This window comes from Panthera leo, chromosome E1 (genome assembly GCF_018350215.1).
Source record: "Panthera leo isolate Ple1 chromosome E1, P.leo_Ple1_pat1.1, whole genome shotgun sequence".
NCBI lineage: Eukaryota > Metazoa > Chordata > Mammalia > Carnivora > Felidae > Panthera > Panthera leo.
In genome coordinates, this window is record NC_056692.1 from 15,985,970 (window position 1) to 16,001,925 (window position 15,956).

At 55.5% G+C, this 15,956-nt stretch overlaps 1 protein-coding gene across 4 annotated transcripts in view; it reads right to left on the reverse strand.

The window, feature by feature from the left end:
• ABR (ABR activator of RhoGEF and GTPase) overlaps nt 1-15,956 on the reverse strand; it is a 183,082-nt gene that overhangs the window by 9,880 nt on the left and 157,246 nt on the right. Inside the window, exon 1 of one of the 4 annotated variants that reach the window (XM_042917289.1) lies at nt 13,225-14,929. The exons of the other annotated variants lie outside the window; for them this stretch is intronic. Coding sequence (XP_042773223.1) covers nt 13,225-13,386 — 162 coding nt within the window. The 5' untranslated portion in view covers nt 13,387-14,929. Of the gene's footprint in view, nt 1-13,224; nt 14,930-15,956 lie in introns of those variants that run through there. 4 annotated transcript variants of the gene reach the window in all.

The window sequence follows — 15,956 nt, forward strand, 5'->3', positions numbered from 1 at the left end:
CCTGTAGGGGAACCCCCCCAGATTGGACTGGAGCCCCAGGAAGTGGGGGTAACCGGGGAGTCTCAGGGGCACGTAGGTGGCTCAGTCGGTTAAGCGTCCAACTCTTGGTTCTGGCTCAGATCATGATCTCACAGTTTTGTGAGTTTGAGCCCCGAGTCGGGCTCTGTGTTGGCAAAGCCTGCTTGGGATTCTCTGTCTCCCTCTCTCTCTCTGCCCCTCCCCTACTCCCCCTGTCTCAGTGTCTCTCTTGGAATAAATGTTAAACTTAAAAAAAAAAAAAAATTAAAACAGGGGCGCCCGAGTGGCTGAGTCGGTTAAGCGTCTGACTTTGGCTCAGGTCATATTCTTGTGGTTCCTGAGTTCGAGCCCCGCGTCAGAAGTCAGGCTCTGTGCTGACAGCTCGCAGCCTCTCTCTCTGCCCCTCCCCAACCCATGCTCTGTCTCTGTCTCTCTCTCTCAAAAATAAACATAAAAAAATTAAAACAAACAAACAAAAAAGCAGGGGAGGCTCAGAGATATTCCTCACAGGGGATCGGACAGGACTCCGTTTCTCTCAGTGGCCTTCAAACTGTTTTTCCTTGTGCACCCACACAATCATCTTGAAAAAACTATGCACTCCCTGGCCCATTTTCAACTCAACATCTGAGTATTTCCAAAGCAAGTTTCAATAGTTGCAAAGGATAGAACTTCCAGGATAATGTAAATATTTACATCTTAAAACACAAACTGCTACATGATTCTCTTCAATGTATTCAGTGGAATCCAGTTACCACAGTGATTTGATGCACCGTCATCTATTTAAAAAATACAAGCTCTTCTTTCCCTCGTACAAACCCTGTGTCATTTCTTTTTCTCCCTGGATTTGTTGTTATTCTACTTCTCCTAAAGAATTTTCTCCTAGTTTGTACTTTTCTGTCTTAAAGGCTTTCATTCTTCACTCTATTACATGTTGCTTCAACAAAAATATCTGTACAAATGGCAAGGAAATACTTCCTGGGGCCACAAGGCTCCAAATATTCAAAACATGTCCTAGATTAGTTATTGCAATGACTAGCAGCACACAATAAAAAAACTAACCAACACATTATGAATAGTTATTAATAAATATTCAGTAGCAAAGTACTATTTTGACGGGACTGCATCTCTTCATGAGACAGGTAGAACATTTTTCTGTGCGTGTGTGTGTGTGTGTGTGTGTGTGAATGTTATGTTTTGCTAGGGTGGAACTGGGTACAGCCTCAAATACTGCTTCTGTGTGTGCATGTGTGTGTGTAAGTGTCTTGTTTTTTTTTGTAAGCTCTACACCCAACATGGGGCTTCAATTCATGACCCTGAGATCAAGAGTCGCACGCTCTTCCAACTGAGGCAGCCAGGCGCCCCTGGTTTTGTTTTTAAAGATGTAAAGGATGGAACATCTTGTTCATATAAATAACTAGATGGGGCTGAAAATAGTTTTATTACAGCAACATTATATGATTCTTTATGCTATTTCCTCCTCTTTTGCCTTAAATTGCATATATACCTATCATCAAAAATTTTGTTTTTGTTTTTATTTTTATTTTTGAGAGAGAAGGTGCAAAGGAGGGAGCGAGGCCACGTGGGGGAGGGGCAGGAAGAGAATCCTAGGCAGGCTCCGCGCTGTCAGTGCAGATCCCGACGCTGGGGCTCGATCTCAGGAACATCAGATGTTGACCTGAGCTGAAATCAAGAGTCGGATGCTTAACCGACTGAGCCACCCTGGCGCCCCCCAAAATTTATTTTAAATGACGTCTCAGCTGACAATTTCCATCAGTTTTGTGGAAAGCAAAGAAGTGGAAAGCACCCGACTTGTAACTGGGCCTTTAGTGTCTTTTACTTTCTCAACACCTACACCTACATTTCAAGAGGCCCCATGCTGTTGGCCACCCAGGGGGCCTTGGTGCCCTGGGCTATGCTCTGCAGTGAGTCCTGGGCTCCCCAGCAGAGGAAGGGAGGCGAAGGTGAAAGGCTTTTCTCAGGCAGATTGCTTTGTGGTAATAGCACCTGTGGGAGTTGAGAGTCTGCAGACTGATGCTCTGAAAACTCTCCCTGCCCACACACCCCCTGGAAAAGCTCTCTGCACCCTCAGGAGTGTGTGTGCAGCAGTGTGAACACCACTGTTCTAGCAGGCCCACACCACAGAGGAAAACGATCAGGTCAGCCCGGAGTGGGCTGGGCCCTGGAGCTTCCTATAGCTCCAAGTAAGTCCTTCCAGCACCTTCTATCATCCACACCAGCTGCGGGCAGGTGGCAGTGGGGGGGGGGGGGGGGGAGAGGGTCTGCATGTGGGCCAGCTTTGGTCCAGGCCCAGCCTCTAGCAATTGGTTCCCTGCCCAGAGGAGAGATGGAATTGAGAAGGGGACAGAGGAAGAGCAGTGTGGATAGGACCGAGCAACCCCCATGCTCCCCAACTCTGCCCCAGCACCTCCTCAAACACACAAGGGAAGCCTGGCTGTTGTCCAGGCTCGTTACTTCAGAAGATTTGGAGCCAAGCATCCTACTGGGTCCCAAAGGAAGCCCCGGAACCTCCCTCTCCCTAAACCTTTTTTATCTCAAACCCTCACCAGGCCTGTAGCACAGGCTGACCCTTATCGTTCCCTCCTGCCATCCAGAATGCTGGCTCTTGGACATAGGGCCTGGGTCTGTCCCCAGCCCTATCCTCTAGCAGTGGCCACCTGGAGTAGAGAGCTCAACGGTGCTTTGTCAACTGCGGCTACCACCCTTGGGTCACACAATCTGGATGGACCAGGCCCTTTTAACTCTGGTTTTTCCAGCCATCGGCATACGCCTCAGGCCGATTCCATGGTTCCGGCACCTAACGCCCCTCCTGTGCTCTAACCACCCATGATCTGGCACCTCCTGGCAGTTGCCATGGACTAGGGAGCCAGTGGTCCCTCCCTGGGTCCTGGAGTGGCATCTGGACACAGCCAAGTGGGGATGCACAGGGATTGAGTCAGGCCTATCTGGGTCCAAATGACTGCTCTTCTTCCACTCACCTGTGTGAATCTGGGCAAGTCACTTAAACCTCCTTGAACCTCAACTTCCTCATAGGGCATCCATAGCACCTCAGAGGACTGTTACGGAAAATACTAACAGAACTAATGCATTCTGATCATTTTATAGGAGTCTGGCATGATGGATGACAAACCCTTCACACACAGCATCTCAGTTAATCATCATAACAAGCCTGTGGGGTTTAAGCCTTTTTTAGCCACCCCCATTTTACAGATGAGGACACTGAGGCTTAAAGGGAGCAAGGAACTTTCCCAGCGCCACACACCTAGGAACTGAGAGCTGAGGCACAAAATCAAGTCTCCCCGACTTACCTACTCTGCCAACCCTGCAAAATAAGGTGTAAAGGACCTAGCTGGTGTCTGTGCCTCGCGGCAACAAGACATGAGCTGTTTCCATGATTTGCTTAGAAAGGAGACATTAGGCCTCCCGGTGCCTGGTCTGACACCACAGGCAGGCCTGGGTGCTGGAGGGCTGCCTCCAGTACAATTCAGCCATTCTCTCCCTCCCCATCGTTTCCATTCTAGCTGCTAAGCAGCAACCTTACATTTTCCTGGGAGCATGTGAGACACAGGAAAGGCCACTCCTGATGTTAAGGCCAAGTTCTAGCCCTGCTTCTTCCAGAAAGCCTTCCTTGGATACCCCCAGGCCTTCAGTTCCCTTCTGCATTCCTGCTGGCACTGAGACCCTGTCCCTCTGCAGCCTGCTGGCACCATTTGCTGTCATTTCACACACTCCAGCCTGTCTGAGGCCAAGTCTGAGGAAGGTGGCACTTCTGTGTCTTCCTGGGAGTCCCCACCGCTGCCATATTCTGGATCCCCTTTGCAGGTGTGGCCCTGGTATGCTCCAGGGAGGCCCGCCTAGCCCCTTGGTGTCTTGACAATGAAGTTCTGTCTCCCAGCAGGCCAGCAGCCTCCAGAAACCAAGACTATTTTCAGGACATCACTTAAATACAGAGAAGGGAGGGTGAGGAGTGGAGAGGAACGTGGCACATTTTCCAGAGAAATGATGCTGCCTGAACTACTGTGGCTATTTATAACCCCTGGGAAATGTGGACTCTGCTATTTCCTGATTAGATTAGTGCCGGGGGCGGAAGAGCCAGCCCCCAGGATGTGAGCGGACAGGAACACCTGACCACTTACCCGCCAGTCCCAGCAGATAGATGCCCCCCCGCCACTGGCCCTGGGGAGCGGGTACCTAGGGGCTGCCAGATCACCTGAGAGGGGGGAGACAGATGGGGCTGTGAAGAGCCAGGCTGGGGGAGACCCCCCAGAGGACTCCTCCTTCACCCTACAGGTAATACACATGCCGCTGGGGCTCCCCCACGGTGGGGCCCAGGCAGGAGACAGAAATGAGCCACAGGACATCCGGGAGAAAGTCATGAACAAGCGGGCCACACACAGCCACCAGGAGCACCTCAATTATGTTGTTTGCCTTTGCATTTAGGCAAAGGTCGGGTCATGGCTGCACATTCAGACCTCTGCCAAAGAGACAGCTGACCTTGGGGATGGATGTCCACAAGAGAACTAACTACCAGGTCACCTGCACTGAAATCCTTCCTGCGCTTGGAATCCTGCATTCCTGCTCAGGAGACGGAGACGCACATTCTCAGAGTGAATGCGGCAGGTAGTTGGGTAGCTGCTTCCCCGCCTCACATCTCGGCCAGGAAACCCCAGCGGCCTCACAGGGGCGCTGACGGGATCGGAGGACAGGACGGCAGGGGAGGATGCTCTGAGCTCACCTAGGCGACCTGTGGATGGCGGCTGTGACTCGTTCTGCAGGAACATCCTCAAGGGTCCCCTCTGAGAAGCCTAACCCCTTCCTCCCAACCCGTTTCTCGCCAGCCTGGGGCAGGTGACCCCAGTGGATCTCCTTCCCTCTGTTCATGGCCACCTCTCAGTGCTGGGGCTTTCAGAGGCACCAGTGAGTCTGGAGTCCCCACTGCTGCTCCCCTGGGTGGGTGACACAGCCCACGTTCAAACCCAAGTCCTTCTGATGGTGGCCCACAGCCTTCCCACAGTGCCACACTCCCATAGCCAGGCAGCTCGCCCAAAAGCCTTCTGGTGATTTCTGCCACTGCCCCTTCCCACACGCCCTCACAGGGGGCCTGTGGTGGTACCGCACTGTCTACGGGCAGTGGGGATAGCCAGATGGAACTGACAGCTACAGTCCCAGTGGGAGGGGACAAAGGGGCACAGAGCAGCCATCGGTGTGTTACTTTGGGATGTAACACAAGGGCTCACTGGGTGACGAGGACCCATGAAGACAGTATTCACCAGGGACCCCAGGGGCTCCGAGGCCCACCCCCACCCCCTCCCCACAGCCCCTTGGCTCTGAGTCCCTTTCCTCAGAACCTCACCCTGTCATTTCCACAGCACAGCCCCGAGGCCCTGCGGAGCCTGCCCGATCCCTGACCTCTTGTCCCTGGGGGCCTCGCTTCTGCTTTCACTCCAGCGCTGCTCTACCCTTGGCTTTCTGAGTCCGGAGCCTGGCATCCCGGGCCTGTCCTGGGAGGTGGCATGGACTTCTCTCGAAGCCAGACTCGTTTGTAGGGCTAATAAAAACTAAGTGCTTCTTAACAAGAAGGACAGCAAATCCAGGATACTGGAGTCGTCACCCTCAGAGGTGAACGGGGTGCTGAATGGAAGGTAGACATGGCTGGCAGTGTTTCTGGGGATGCCTGCCAGAGGCCGAGTGCTGGGCTGTGGAGACCAGGCCCTGAGCCAGGCGTCCTGTCTGACGGCAGTACATTTCCTGTGTCTCCCAGGCCGGTGGCCACGGTGGCGGTACCGGGCTGGCCTTCTCCTGCCCTCCCCCAAGTGTGTCCACATGCTCTGGGCTGGGTCCCCTTGGGACACCCAGGACAGCCTGTCATTGGGACAGACCACAGGCGTGAGAGGCATGGTAAGGCTGGCAACAGGGGAACCGGGGAGCTGCCAAAGCCTGCCTCTCCTCCTTCTCGGGAAGGGTACTGGAGGATTCCGTCAACGTGGCTGCTCTGAGAGAAGCTCGCAGAGAGGCAGGGAGGGGTGGCAGGAGGACGCCAGGGCCTATATCCTGGCTTCCAGCTCAGCAGCTGGGCCTGGGGAAACCATGGTCAGGCTCAGAAACACCCCGTTTTCCCAGGGGTTGACTCCCCCACAGTTAGGCCAAACAGGTTGCTGGAGTGCCCCTCCAGCACTCACCCTGCAGGGTCAAGGTACCCTCTCCCAGGCCCGCTGCATGATAGGCTTGTGCAGACTCTGTACTGCAAGGCACCAGGATCTCGCCTCCCTTTCCCCCGCCCCCCTGGACTTTGAAGTTCTCAGAGGCCCACATATGGAAAGGGTTTAGCAGCTCTGAATGAGGCTTTTATTGAAGCCAGGTTAGCCTCATAGCACCCACTGTGACCTGCCTTCCCCAGCGGTCTGCATTCCAGTGGCTCAGCCTGCCCTCAACCCTAGGCTGCCTCGGGAGACCCCCAAGGCTGGGGGCATCTCTCCCAGAGCCCTGGGACCCTGCCTTCCTCAGGGCTGGCCCGTACACACTGCCTTCCCTGCTCCAGACAGCCTGGACATTTCACCCCAGAACCGGGCCCCAGGCTAACAGCCAGGAAGTTGCCTTGCCTCGGCTCAGGGCCATACTGGGGGCACCAGGGTAATGAAGGCAGGGTTGCTCTTGGGAAAAGGAACTGGCTGCGGCCAAAACAACACAGAGGCAGCCCAGAGCAGCCTCATCTCCAGAGTCAGGAGTGGGAGGCTGAGGTCCTGAGCAGGAAGTTTCATGCTAATTGCCATGGGAAGGCCAAGGGCCTGCCGGACCACCATGGGCTCGGTGGCCTCCCTCTGGACTCAGAGTGCTTCGGTGAGCATTGTGAAAGTCCTACTCTGAAGCTGACCTCATCCTGCCTGACCAGGCCAGGAACGCAGTCTGGGCACAGAGCCTGTTCGTGAGAATGAGTAGCCCTGGCGATTCTGCTGCCTGTGCCCGCGCCGAAGGGCCTCTCAGTGCACTCTTGCCCTGGTCCCACAGGCCGCGAGTCCCCAAGCAGCAAGGCACCCTATCCAGGGCACCCGGCCCCGACCCCTTGAGTTCTATGACCACCCAGACAACCGGGCAACTGAGGATCAGTCATAGGCCCCCACGGGGCTCTGGACCTCCACCTTGCAGGGCGGCATGCTGGCTGAGAGCAGAGTTTAAGTGCTGGCTCCTGGACTAAGCCACTCAGGTCACGCTGGGTCAGTCCCTGAGCCCGTTTCCTCATGTAAAACAGACTAGATAATATTAGCACCTCTTAGGTTATCACCTCTCACATTGCGGCTAGGAATGACCTGGTACTCAGCAAGTGCTCAAAGTGTGTCTGCATCACTAAAACCAGGCTTAAGCTCCCCAGGGGCTTCCCACTGTGCTGAGATTAAAAGCTGAACTCCTTATCACGGCCTGCCAGGTCCTACCCAATTTGGCCACTGCCTGCTCCATCCAGGGTGATCTCCTATACTCTCCCGTGGCCTCTGTCTGCTTCTAAATACGCTATGGCCACCCCGGCCACAGGGTTTTCACTTTGCCTGTTCCTCTGCCTGGAATGCACTATCCTGGATCTTTCCAGAATCCTTTTGTCATTTAGATCTTAGTTCAAGGAGCACCTGGGTGGTTCAGTTGGTTAAGCATCTGACTCTTGATTTTGGCTCAGGTCATGATCAGGCGGTGAGATTGAGCCCTAAGTCAGGATCTGCACTGAATCACACTGCTTGGGATTCTCTCTCTCTGCCCCTCCCCTGCTTGTGCTGTCTCTCAAAATAAACAAACGCTAAAAAAAAATTAAAAAAATAATAAAAAAAATCTTAGTTCAAAATTACCTCTTCAGGCAAGGCCTCTCCCTTCTCATTACTCTCTAATCTACTACCCAATTTTATTTTCTTCCCAGCACTTGTCCAGCCTGAAATGATCTCATTTATTGCCTGACTCCCTCTGTAGACAGAAAGTTCCATGAGATTAAGGGTTCTCTGCCTTCTCTGAGCACCTAGTACATGGAAGGCACCCATCAATATTCAGAGACCAAATGAATCAAGTGGGATGTGGGGGGTGGAGAGAAAGCAATGCCTTTCCACCAAGGCTCCTTTAGGACAGGGGTCAAGAAGTCTCATGTTTCCTGCTCACCTCTCAGCTCCTTTGTTCAGTGAATGGCTGGCCTTGGCCCAGGGGCAGCCCTGTGACCTCTCCCACCCAGACTTTCTCAGCGTGTTGAGAGTTTAAGACTTAGGAACAGGAATCTTGAGACATGGCCAAAATCATCACATGAGCTGGATCTAGGAGATCATCCTGTTCAGCTCCTTCATGATACTGATGCCAGAGAATCAAAAAGGTGAAGAGATTTGGCCAAGGTCACACAGCCAGTAAAGACAGCAGGCTCAGAGTTAGAAAAATAAGGCCTCTTGACTCCCACCAGCCTGGTGCCCTCTCTGGCATCCTGTGCCACATGAGCCCGAAGGGCGGGGTGCTCCAAGAAGGAGGCCAGGACACAAACAAGGCTTCAAGCATGTGATGGGAAGCAGAGCTGTGGCTGTCACTGCTCTGGCTGTGCCCATCTGAGGCACCAACCTTGGCTGGGATCACTGTCCAGGACAGAGAAGGTTCTAGCTCCTGGCTGAGGAAATCACTGTGGAATGACAGGGCCCTCCCAGCCTCTCTGCAGAAGAATCCTAACGGCAAGTTCCCAAGGTGGCTTACCACCTCTCTAGGCTCACCCTGGGGACAAAAGACAATGCAGCAGGGGTGGCCTTAATCTAAAGCTCAGTGGGATCCTGGACTGATTCTGGTTTCTCCCAGGGACTGGGCAGGCAGGTTCCAGACATGGGGGAATGGGTGTTCCTCTAGGATGCTAGGGAGCAGTCAGAACACAAATATCTTTCCTGTCCCCAGCATGAGCTGATAGGGAGAAAGGAAGCCAAGACAGTACTTGCTGACCAGCTCCCGACAATTTGGGAAGCTGGCAGGCAAGGCCACTCAGCAGAGGGCTTTCCAAACTTGTGCTCCCTGACCAGTGCCTGGCAACTCCCCTAAACTAGCTCCTGCAGAAGTTTCTGGGTTCTTTCCAAAATGTCTGCCCTCCTGTGGCCTCGCTGCCTCTGGATACTCCTGCAACACTGGGCTCTGACAGCTCTGGCCTTTCAGGAACCACCTGGGTTGGCAGGCTTAGCTCCCCCTGGTCCGGGGCCATCTAAAAGCTGGGGCACCAAGCCCAGCATGGCTGCCTGGCCAAGCCACCTGTGGACCACAGAGATGCTGGAGACAGCCAGTGCCCTTTCTAACCTCCCCAGGTGCAAAGAAACAGCACTTGCCAAGTGCACTTAGAGTAGGGGTTCCTACCTTGGGATCTGTAACCGTATCTAAAACAGCATCCAATTTGTGCATATGGGTGGCTCTGTGTCTGGATGGGGGCTCCATAACCTTCATCAGATTCTTAGAGTTGAGGACCCCTGCTCTGTGGAATCAAATAGCCCTCTTGGGAGCCAGCTCAGTGGAGAAGTAGGGGCACTGGAGGTCAGGAGATCACCCATATGGCCCCAGTGAGCAAGTGCTGTAAGAAGCTTCATGGCTGTGAGAATGTGGGGATGTTACTCCATTCCCCTTTGCTAACTCTCCAGCCAGCCTGATCACAATCCTGGCTCTCACAGAAGCCCAGGAGGTAAATGGGCTGGCCACAGGGGTCTCCAGCCTGAGGGAGAGGCACTATTGTCCCTTTCCTACAGCTGAGGGATCACTATAGGGGTGCAAGTGGGCACGTGAATGATTAAGACATAGACACGGGTCTCTTCCCTCTAGCAGATATGGCAGAGGAGGCGGGGCAGGGGGCGAGGGGCAGGGCAGTGTGTGGGCAGCCAGGGCAGGATAGATGTCTACTGCATAAGGTTTCAAGATCTTTCTTGGCATCCAGAGCCAGATTATGAAATACAGTTAATGAGCCCAAGATGTACCTGTATCTGATAGCCTAGCACCCTTATACCCTCCACACCTAGAACAGCCAGGGGATGGCTGTGTGAGCCTGGGGGATATACGCATGGTTTGAGTATCCGGTGATACCTGTTAGGAAGAACTGTCAAGTTCAATGACAGACTCTGGGAGGGGCTAGGAGCTGTCCTGTGGTCACAGTCAAGATGGCAAAGAGAAGGACCTGAGCCCTAAGGTTCCCCAGACAAGTGACCCAAAGGGGGCTCCCATCCTGTCCTTCCTCAGGCAACACCTCTGACCCTCCCCAGAAATAGAGGGAAGCAAACCCTATCACAGACACTCTGGGGTTCAGCAGGAAACACTTCCATTTACCTTGCTGGCCTCTGGCTTCTTGGCAGAAGTTCTTTTGAGGCAGGGGATTCCCAACGCCCTGTGGCAACCCCTGAAGCAGAGCCAAAGTCATCAAGAACTGTCCTCAACCCCCCCCTCCCCGGCATCCTCTGGGCCCTGCCAGTTCAGCCTCAGTCCCCACCTCCAGGCAACCCCCCCACCCCGCCCCTTGCCCAATGCTTCTGGCTTGGCCTCTGCCTCATGGGGGGCCTGCTAGCTTCTCTATGGCTCCCACAAGTGACCCCATTAAAACCTTTGGATACTTCAGGGGGTGGGGGATGGGCCTCCTCCTTCAGCCTCTCTCCCTGCAAAGTGCAAACCAGGGCCCCAGGAGCAGGTGCGATGGGAGGAAGAGCAGGCGCTGAGCCTCATCTCTGGTAGTGTGATTAAAGCGCAAAATTAAAAAACAAGAAATTAAAAAGGAAAGGAAAAGGAAAGCAGAAACGCGAAGCGGTGTCGAGAGCCCTGGTGGAGCCCGCAAACCCAAATGCCACGTGTCTCCTCTGCTAAACGCTTTGCACCACACGCCAACTGCCAAGTCAGAGGCCAGAATGAGGCTTCAGACCCAGAACTCCCCTTGGGGATACGAACAACCCCAAACACAGCCCCCTGGGACCCAGAGGGAAGCCCCTTCCAGCAGCTGCAGAGGCCCCACAGGTTAATACTAACTAGGACTGTCCCATCTGAACACATTCTTTAGCCCCAGCAAGGGGTCCCCAGATAAGTCACATACACCCCCTCCAGCCTTTAACAAATCTTTAGTGAAAAGGGAGCAGGAGGGCCACAGGTGTCTTGGCATCCACAGCATCAAATCCTCAGGGCAAAGTTGATGAGGAGTTAATGGGCGACCCCGCCTGCCAGGCTGGGTGGTACCTGGCGCCCTTCCCCCATGCCACCTAAGCTGCTGCCTGATCCTAGTCCCCTCCCTGGCTGACAGTGAGCCGCCTGCCCTGCAAAAAATAGGTTAATGCAGCTGGGGAAAGAAGGGGAGTGGGCAGAGGGCCTGGCCCCCCAGGCCCGCCTGTTCACCCACCAGCCTGGGTACAGTTAGGCAGGCTCAGCAGGGTGAATGAATGTCCCGCCATGCAGACCCTCGTGTCTGTGACACTGACATACTTTGTCACACAGCGGGAACTAAAGGACCAAATCCCTGGCCACACAGGGTACCCTAGTGCCAGAGCCACCCTGCGGTTGCACGGATAACAATCGCCTCAGCTGCTCAGCACCTGGCTGGCCTGCCACCCTTGCCCAGAGGGTACCACCAGACGTGGAGATACAAGAGGCCCCCAGAGGCAAAGCTGCCTAAAGAATTCCTGAGGCGGATTCTTGATTTTGCCAGTCACACACGCACGGCGAAAGAACAGAAAGTCTGGGATTTGAGGGGTTGAAAAATTGCCCCCTACCTGCCAGGCACCTCCCCAAAGGCACAGGTAAACCAGAAAGGCTCTGTTTGGCTGGCACCAGGCCAGGAACCTGCTGGGGCAGTTTCTTGCCAACCTGGAGGTTTGGGAATGGACAATGAGCTTTGGGCTGGTGTCTGCTGGCCTCAGCAGGGGCCGGGGAGGGGGGTGCAGGGAAGGGACGGCTCCGGGCTGCCGGGCACAGAGAGCTGCCTCAGCACAGAGGGGCGACGGGAGCAGCTGAGGCCAGCAGGGCTCTGCTAGCCTGGTCCCTGGAGATGCTGAAGGTGACACGGGCCAACGCAGGACAGCTCAAGTTGCTGCCTGTCCAGCACTTTCCAAGACTGATGTCACCTCTGGGAGGTCAAGTATGTCCCACTGGCAAGGGGTGAAACTAGACAAGGAGCCAACAGGCCCAAGATCCCTTCCTCTTGGCAGGTGCTGGCTGGAGGTAAAGACCTACACAGAGGGTCTCCCTTCCCCTCCTCCCCAAGCTGCAGGATGGCTTGGAAATCTCCATCAGCCACAGCCACAGCCTCCCTTGAAGGATGGGCATGGCCCTTGCCAGCGAGGACAGGCACCCTGCGACATCTTGCTTAGGCAGTGAATTCAGGGCACAGTTACCAAGTGCTTACTGTGTACTAGGTGCTGGGTCTGGTTCCTCCTCAGATGCCTGATGCCAGGGCCCAAAGCCAGCCCCTAGGCAGCCTGCCCAGCTGCAGGACAGTCGGCTTCTATCTCAGATTTTAATCCCCACCAAGGTCTGGGGCTGCAGGCAGGACAGGCAGTCCGCCCTGGCACAGCTTGGTCTAGGCTGCCTGCTGGGTCAGGAAACCCCTGGCACGCTGACTGGGTTGCCTGATGCCCAGCTGGAACTGGGCCAGCAGTCATCTGGGTGGTCCCTGACAAGGCAGGCCCCTGGAGGCTGTAGCCCCCAGACTCAGCACCACCACCACCTCCACACCGTGCTCCCGTCCTCCCTGGTGGGGCATGATGCCCACAGCCCCGTACAAAGAAGTCTTACATGGCCAGTGGTGTTGAGTGCTTCTGCCAGTGCCCCTCAGCAATGTCCACGGGATTCCGGAAGGGGGTCCCACAGGGGGTGGGCACCCTGAGTAGGGGGAACTGAGACCCAGGAGCCCCTTGCTTAACCATTCACATTCCTGCCTGTATAGACTCAGAAAGGAGCCAGGCTGTCCTCTCCCACAGGAGACAACAACCCCCCTTTTCCTGAGACAGGGACAGATGCAAAGAAAACAGCCAGGGTCAGGGGTGGGGGTGGCAACAGCATTAATCATCAAATTAAGGCCACTTACAACAGACCCACATGCCTACCCCAGCCTCTGTCCTAGGACTCGGTAATCAGGCAGGAGCTGTAGCGGATCTCCAAGGGGGGCTGGGGGGGGGGGGACAGAGCGGCCCCAGCAGTCCCCGGCCCTCCCACCCACGCAGGTCCCCCTTCCCCCCCTCCTAGCACCTTTTGGCGGAGCAGCTTGCTGCGCACCCGGCCCCAGAGCCGGGCGCCCGTGTTGGGGGGCCGCTTGCTCCCTGGCTCCTCCAGCCGATCCAGGCAGCAGCGCTCCAGGGGCTCACAGACCGCCTTCAGGCTGCAGTCGGGCTGAGGCAGAATGTCGGTCATGCCGGCGGCAGCAGGACCCGGCCCGGACTACAACCGGGCCTGCGGTGCCAGCTCCGGGGACACGGGAGAGGCAGAGGCGCGGGCAGCCTGGCCGCCGGGGCTCAGCTGCAGCGGCGAAGATAGAGGGAGCGTGCGGAGCGCTCAGCCCCCGGGCTGGCCTGGACTGTTACTCCAGCCGGACAGGGAAGCGCATGGTGTGCGGCTCCGCTTTCTCCTCCCCTCCCCGGAGACTGCCTCCCAGAGGAGCGCACCGGTGGCGGCGGGCCCTCTTCTCCGCCTGCTGGTCCGCGCCAGGCTCGCAGGGACGCCCCAGTGCGTGCGCCACGGACCTCCCGAGACCGCGCGGGGACCCGCCCCCACCGAAGGAAGTGACTCAAAGGAGGCGCTGGCGGCTGCCCCTCCAAAAAACCCAACCTCCGGGTTTTAACTCTTGGCAGCCTGGGGCTCCAGCTCACCGACCCTCAGCCCAAGTACTGAATAAAGTTTGACAAGCAGCTAAACACAATCCAGTCCATTCCCCTCTCCATCCGCGGCTAACCCCTTCACCACCAGGCTGCTCCCTGGGGGCCTGGGGGATGTGAGGGGGGCTTGGGAGGAAGCCAGAAGGGGGTCTGCAGGGGGCAGGAGCTGCGTTCTGGCCATGGACAACTGCCCTTGTCCCAGGCAAAGGTCCTGCACTGCCCTGGAGTTCTGCTTCCCCTACTCTCAACTCCTGCCCCCAGGCACCTCCCCGGATGCCAATTTGGTGACAGGACCAGACATGTGTGGACTGGCACTCACAAACCACCTCTTCGGAATGTAAAGAATAACGAAGTTCTCCAGTGGGGCAGCCTCCTGGGCTCTAGGGGTCTGAAGGAACTGGTCACCATGGGCCATTCTCCAAGGACATGAGCAAAAGCCAAGAATGACACTGGTTACAAATGCCCAACAAGAGGTGCCCCTCACACAGCCACTTTTAACAGTGGCCGCATGCACTTCACCAGAAAAACCCCAAACAGTTTTGTGCTGCCGCGGGCAGAGCCACTTTGGCAAAGGGCAATCAGCCACTTTGTCTGGGCTGGGTGGCTCGGAAGACAGAGAAGAACGAACTTGTTCTTTACCCTCAAGTTGGTAAACATTCTAACCAGAGTGAGAAATGAATCACCAAGTTAGAGCCTGGTGTTGGGGTGGGGGTGGGGGGAAGGCCCCCAGATGGTTAGGGTACACAAAACCCAGAGACATCACATTATGCAGAGCTGGGCTCACAGCAGGAAGGAAACCAACGTTTTCAGGATGCCAACCACGAGCCAGGTCTCATGCAAAGGGCTTTCAGATATCCAACTGCATTTAGGCCTTACAACTTTTGTGATGCCTGTGTTACTGTCTCCATTTTCTGAGTTTTGAGGACTGGGGCTCAGGGAGGGAAAATTCTTGCCTGAGGTCACACAACTGTAGCTGGGGAGTGACAGGTCTCTTTCAAAGCTTCTGGTGCTCACAACCGCTGGGCCTCACTGAAGTGTGGCTGGTTCTTTTTTTTCCTTTTTAAAAAATTATTATTTATTTATTTATTTGAGAGAGAGAGAGAGAGAGAGAGAGAGAGAGAGAAAGTGAGCGAGTGCGTGCAAGCATGAGCAGGGGAGGGGCAGGGGGAGAGAAAGAGAGAGAATCCCAAGCAGGCTCCATGTTCAGCATGGAGCCCGACGCAGGGATTCACTGCAAAGAAAGCCAAGACCTGGTCATAATAAAAGCCACCCTTTACCGAGCATTTACGGTGTGATGGGCACCGTGCTAAGCCACATGGATTAACTCACTTCGTGATTCCTCAACCTTACGAAGTCAGTACCAGCACCCCCATTTTCCATTTGAGGAAATGAAGGAGACCGAAAGTTGAGCACCCTACCCAAGGCCATGCTGGGTCCAGCCAGAACAGGCCCGGCGGACAGCACCACTGTCGTATCCTGCATTGCAGGATCTGGTTCTGCACTCCCTCTGCCTGGCGGGTAGAAGTGGGGTCCTGGAGCTCTGCTGGGCTCTGGGTGTCCCTGCAGGGTGGCCGGGCCAGCTCCATCTGTTCTAGGGCTCCACACTCCACACCTGCTTCTACACAGCGCAGACAGGGCTAAGCTGCCAAGGCTGCACGGAGTCTCCTCACATCTGAGCCAAAGTTGCCCAAAGTCGCAGCAGCTAAACACGGCCGGCCCATGACACCTTGCCCGGTACTCCCTGAGGGGGAGAGAAAGAGACCCACAGAGGCAGGGACATATCTGTGTCCCCTGCCCAGCTGAGGCCTGAGGCCCCCTATCCCTCCTGACCCATCCCTAATCTGCCTCTCCCAGGGCACCAGATGCTCCCTCTGAAGAGAGTCTTCCTCCAGTCCCACAAGGGGCCAGGCAGGTTCCCCACCCTGGCTGTCACAAAACCCGTTCCTCCAGGAAGGCGTCGCTCACTGCTGCAGTCTTCACTTCTCCAACTCATTCATTTCATTCAAGAGGCGCTGACTGAGGGCCTGGCTATGTGTTTGACCCTGGGTGTGGGGCTGAGGAATCATCACAGACATGAATCGAAAGTCTGTGCTTGACAAGGCTGAGAGC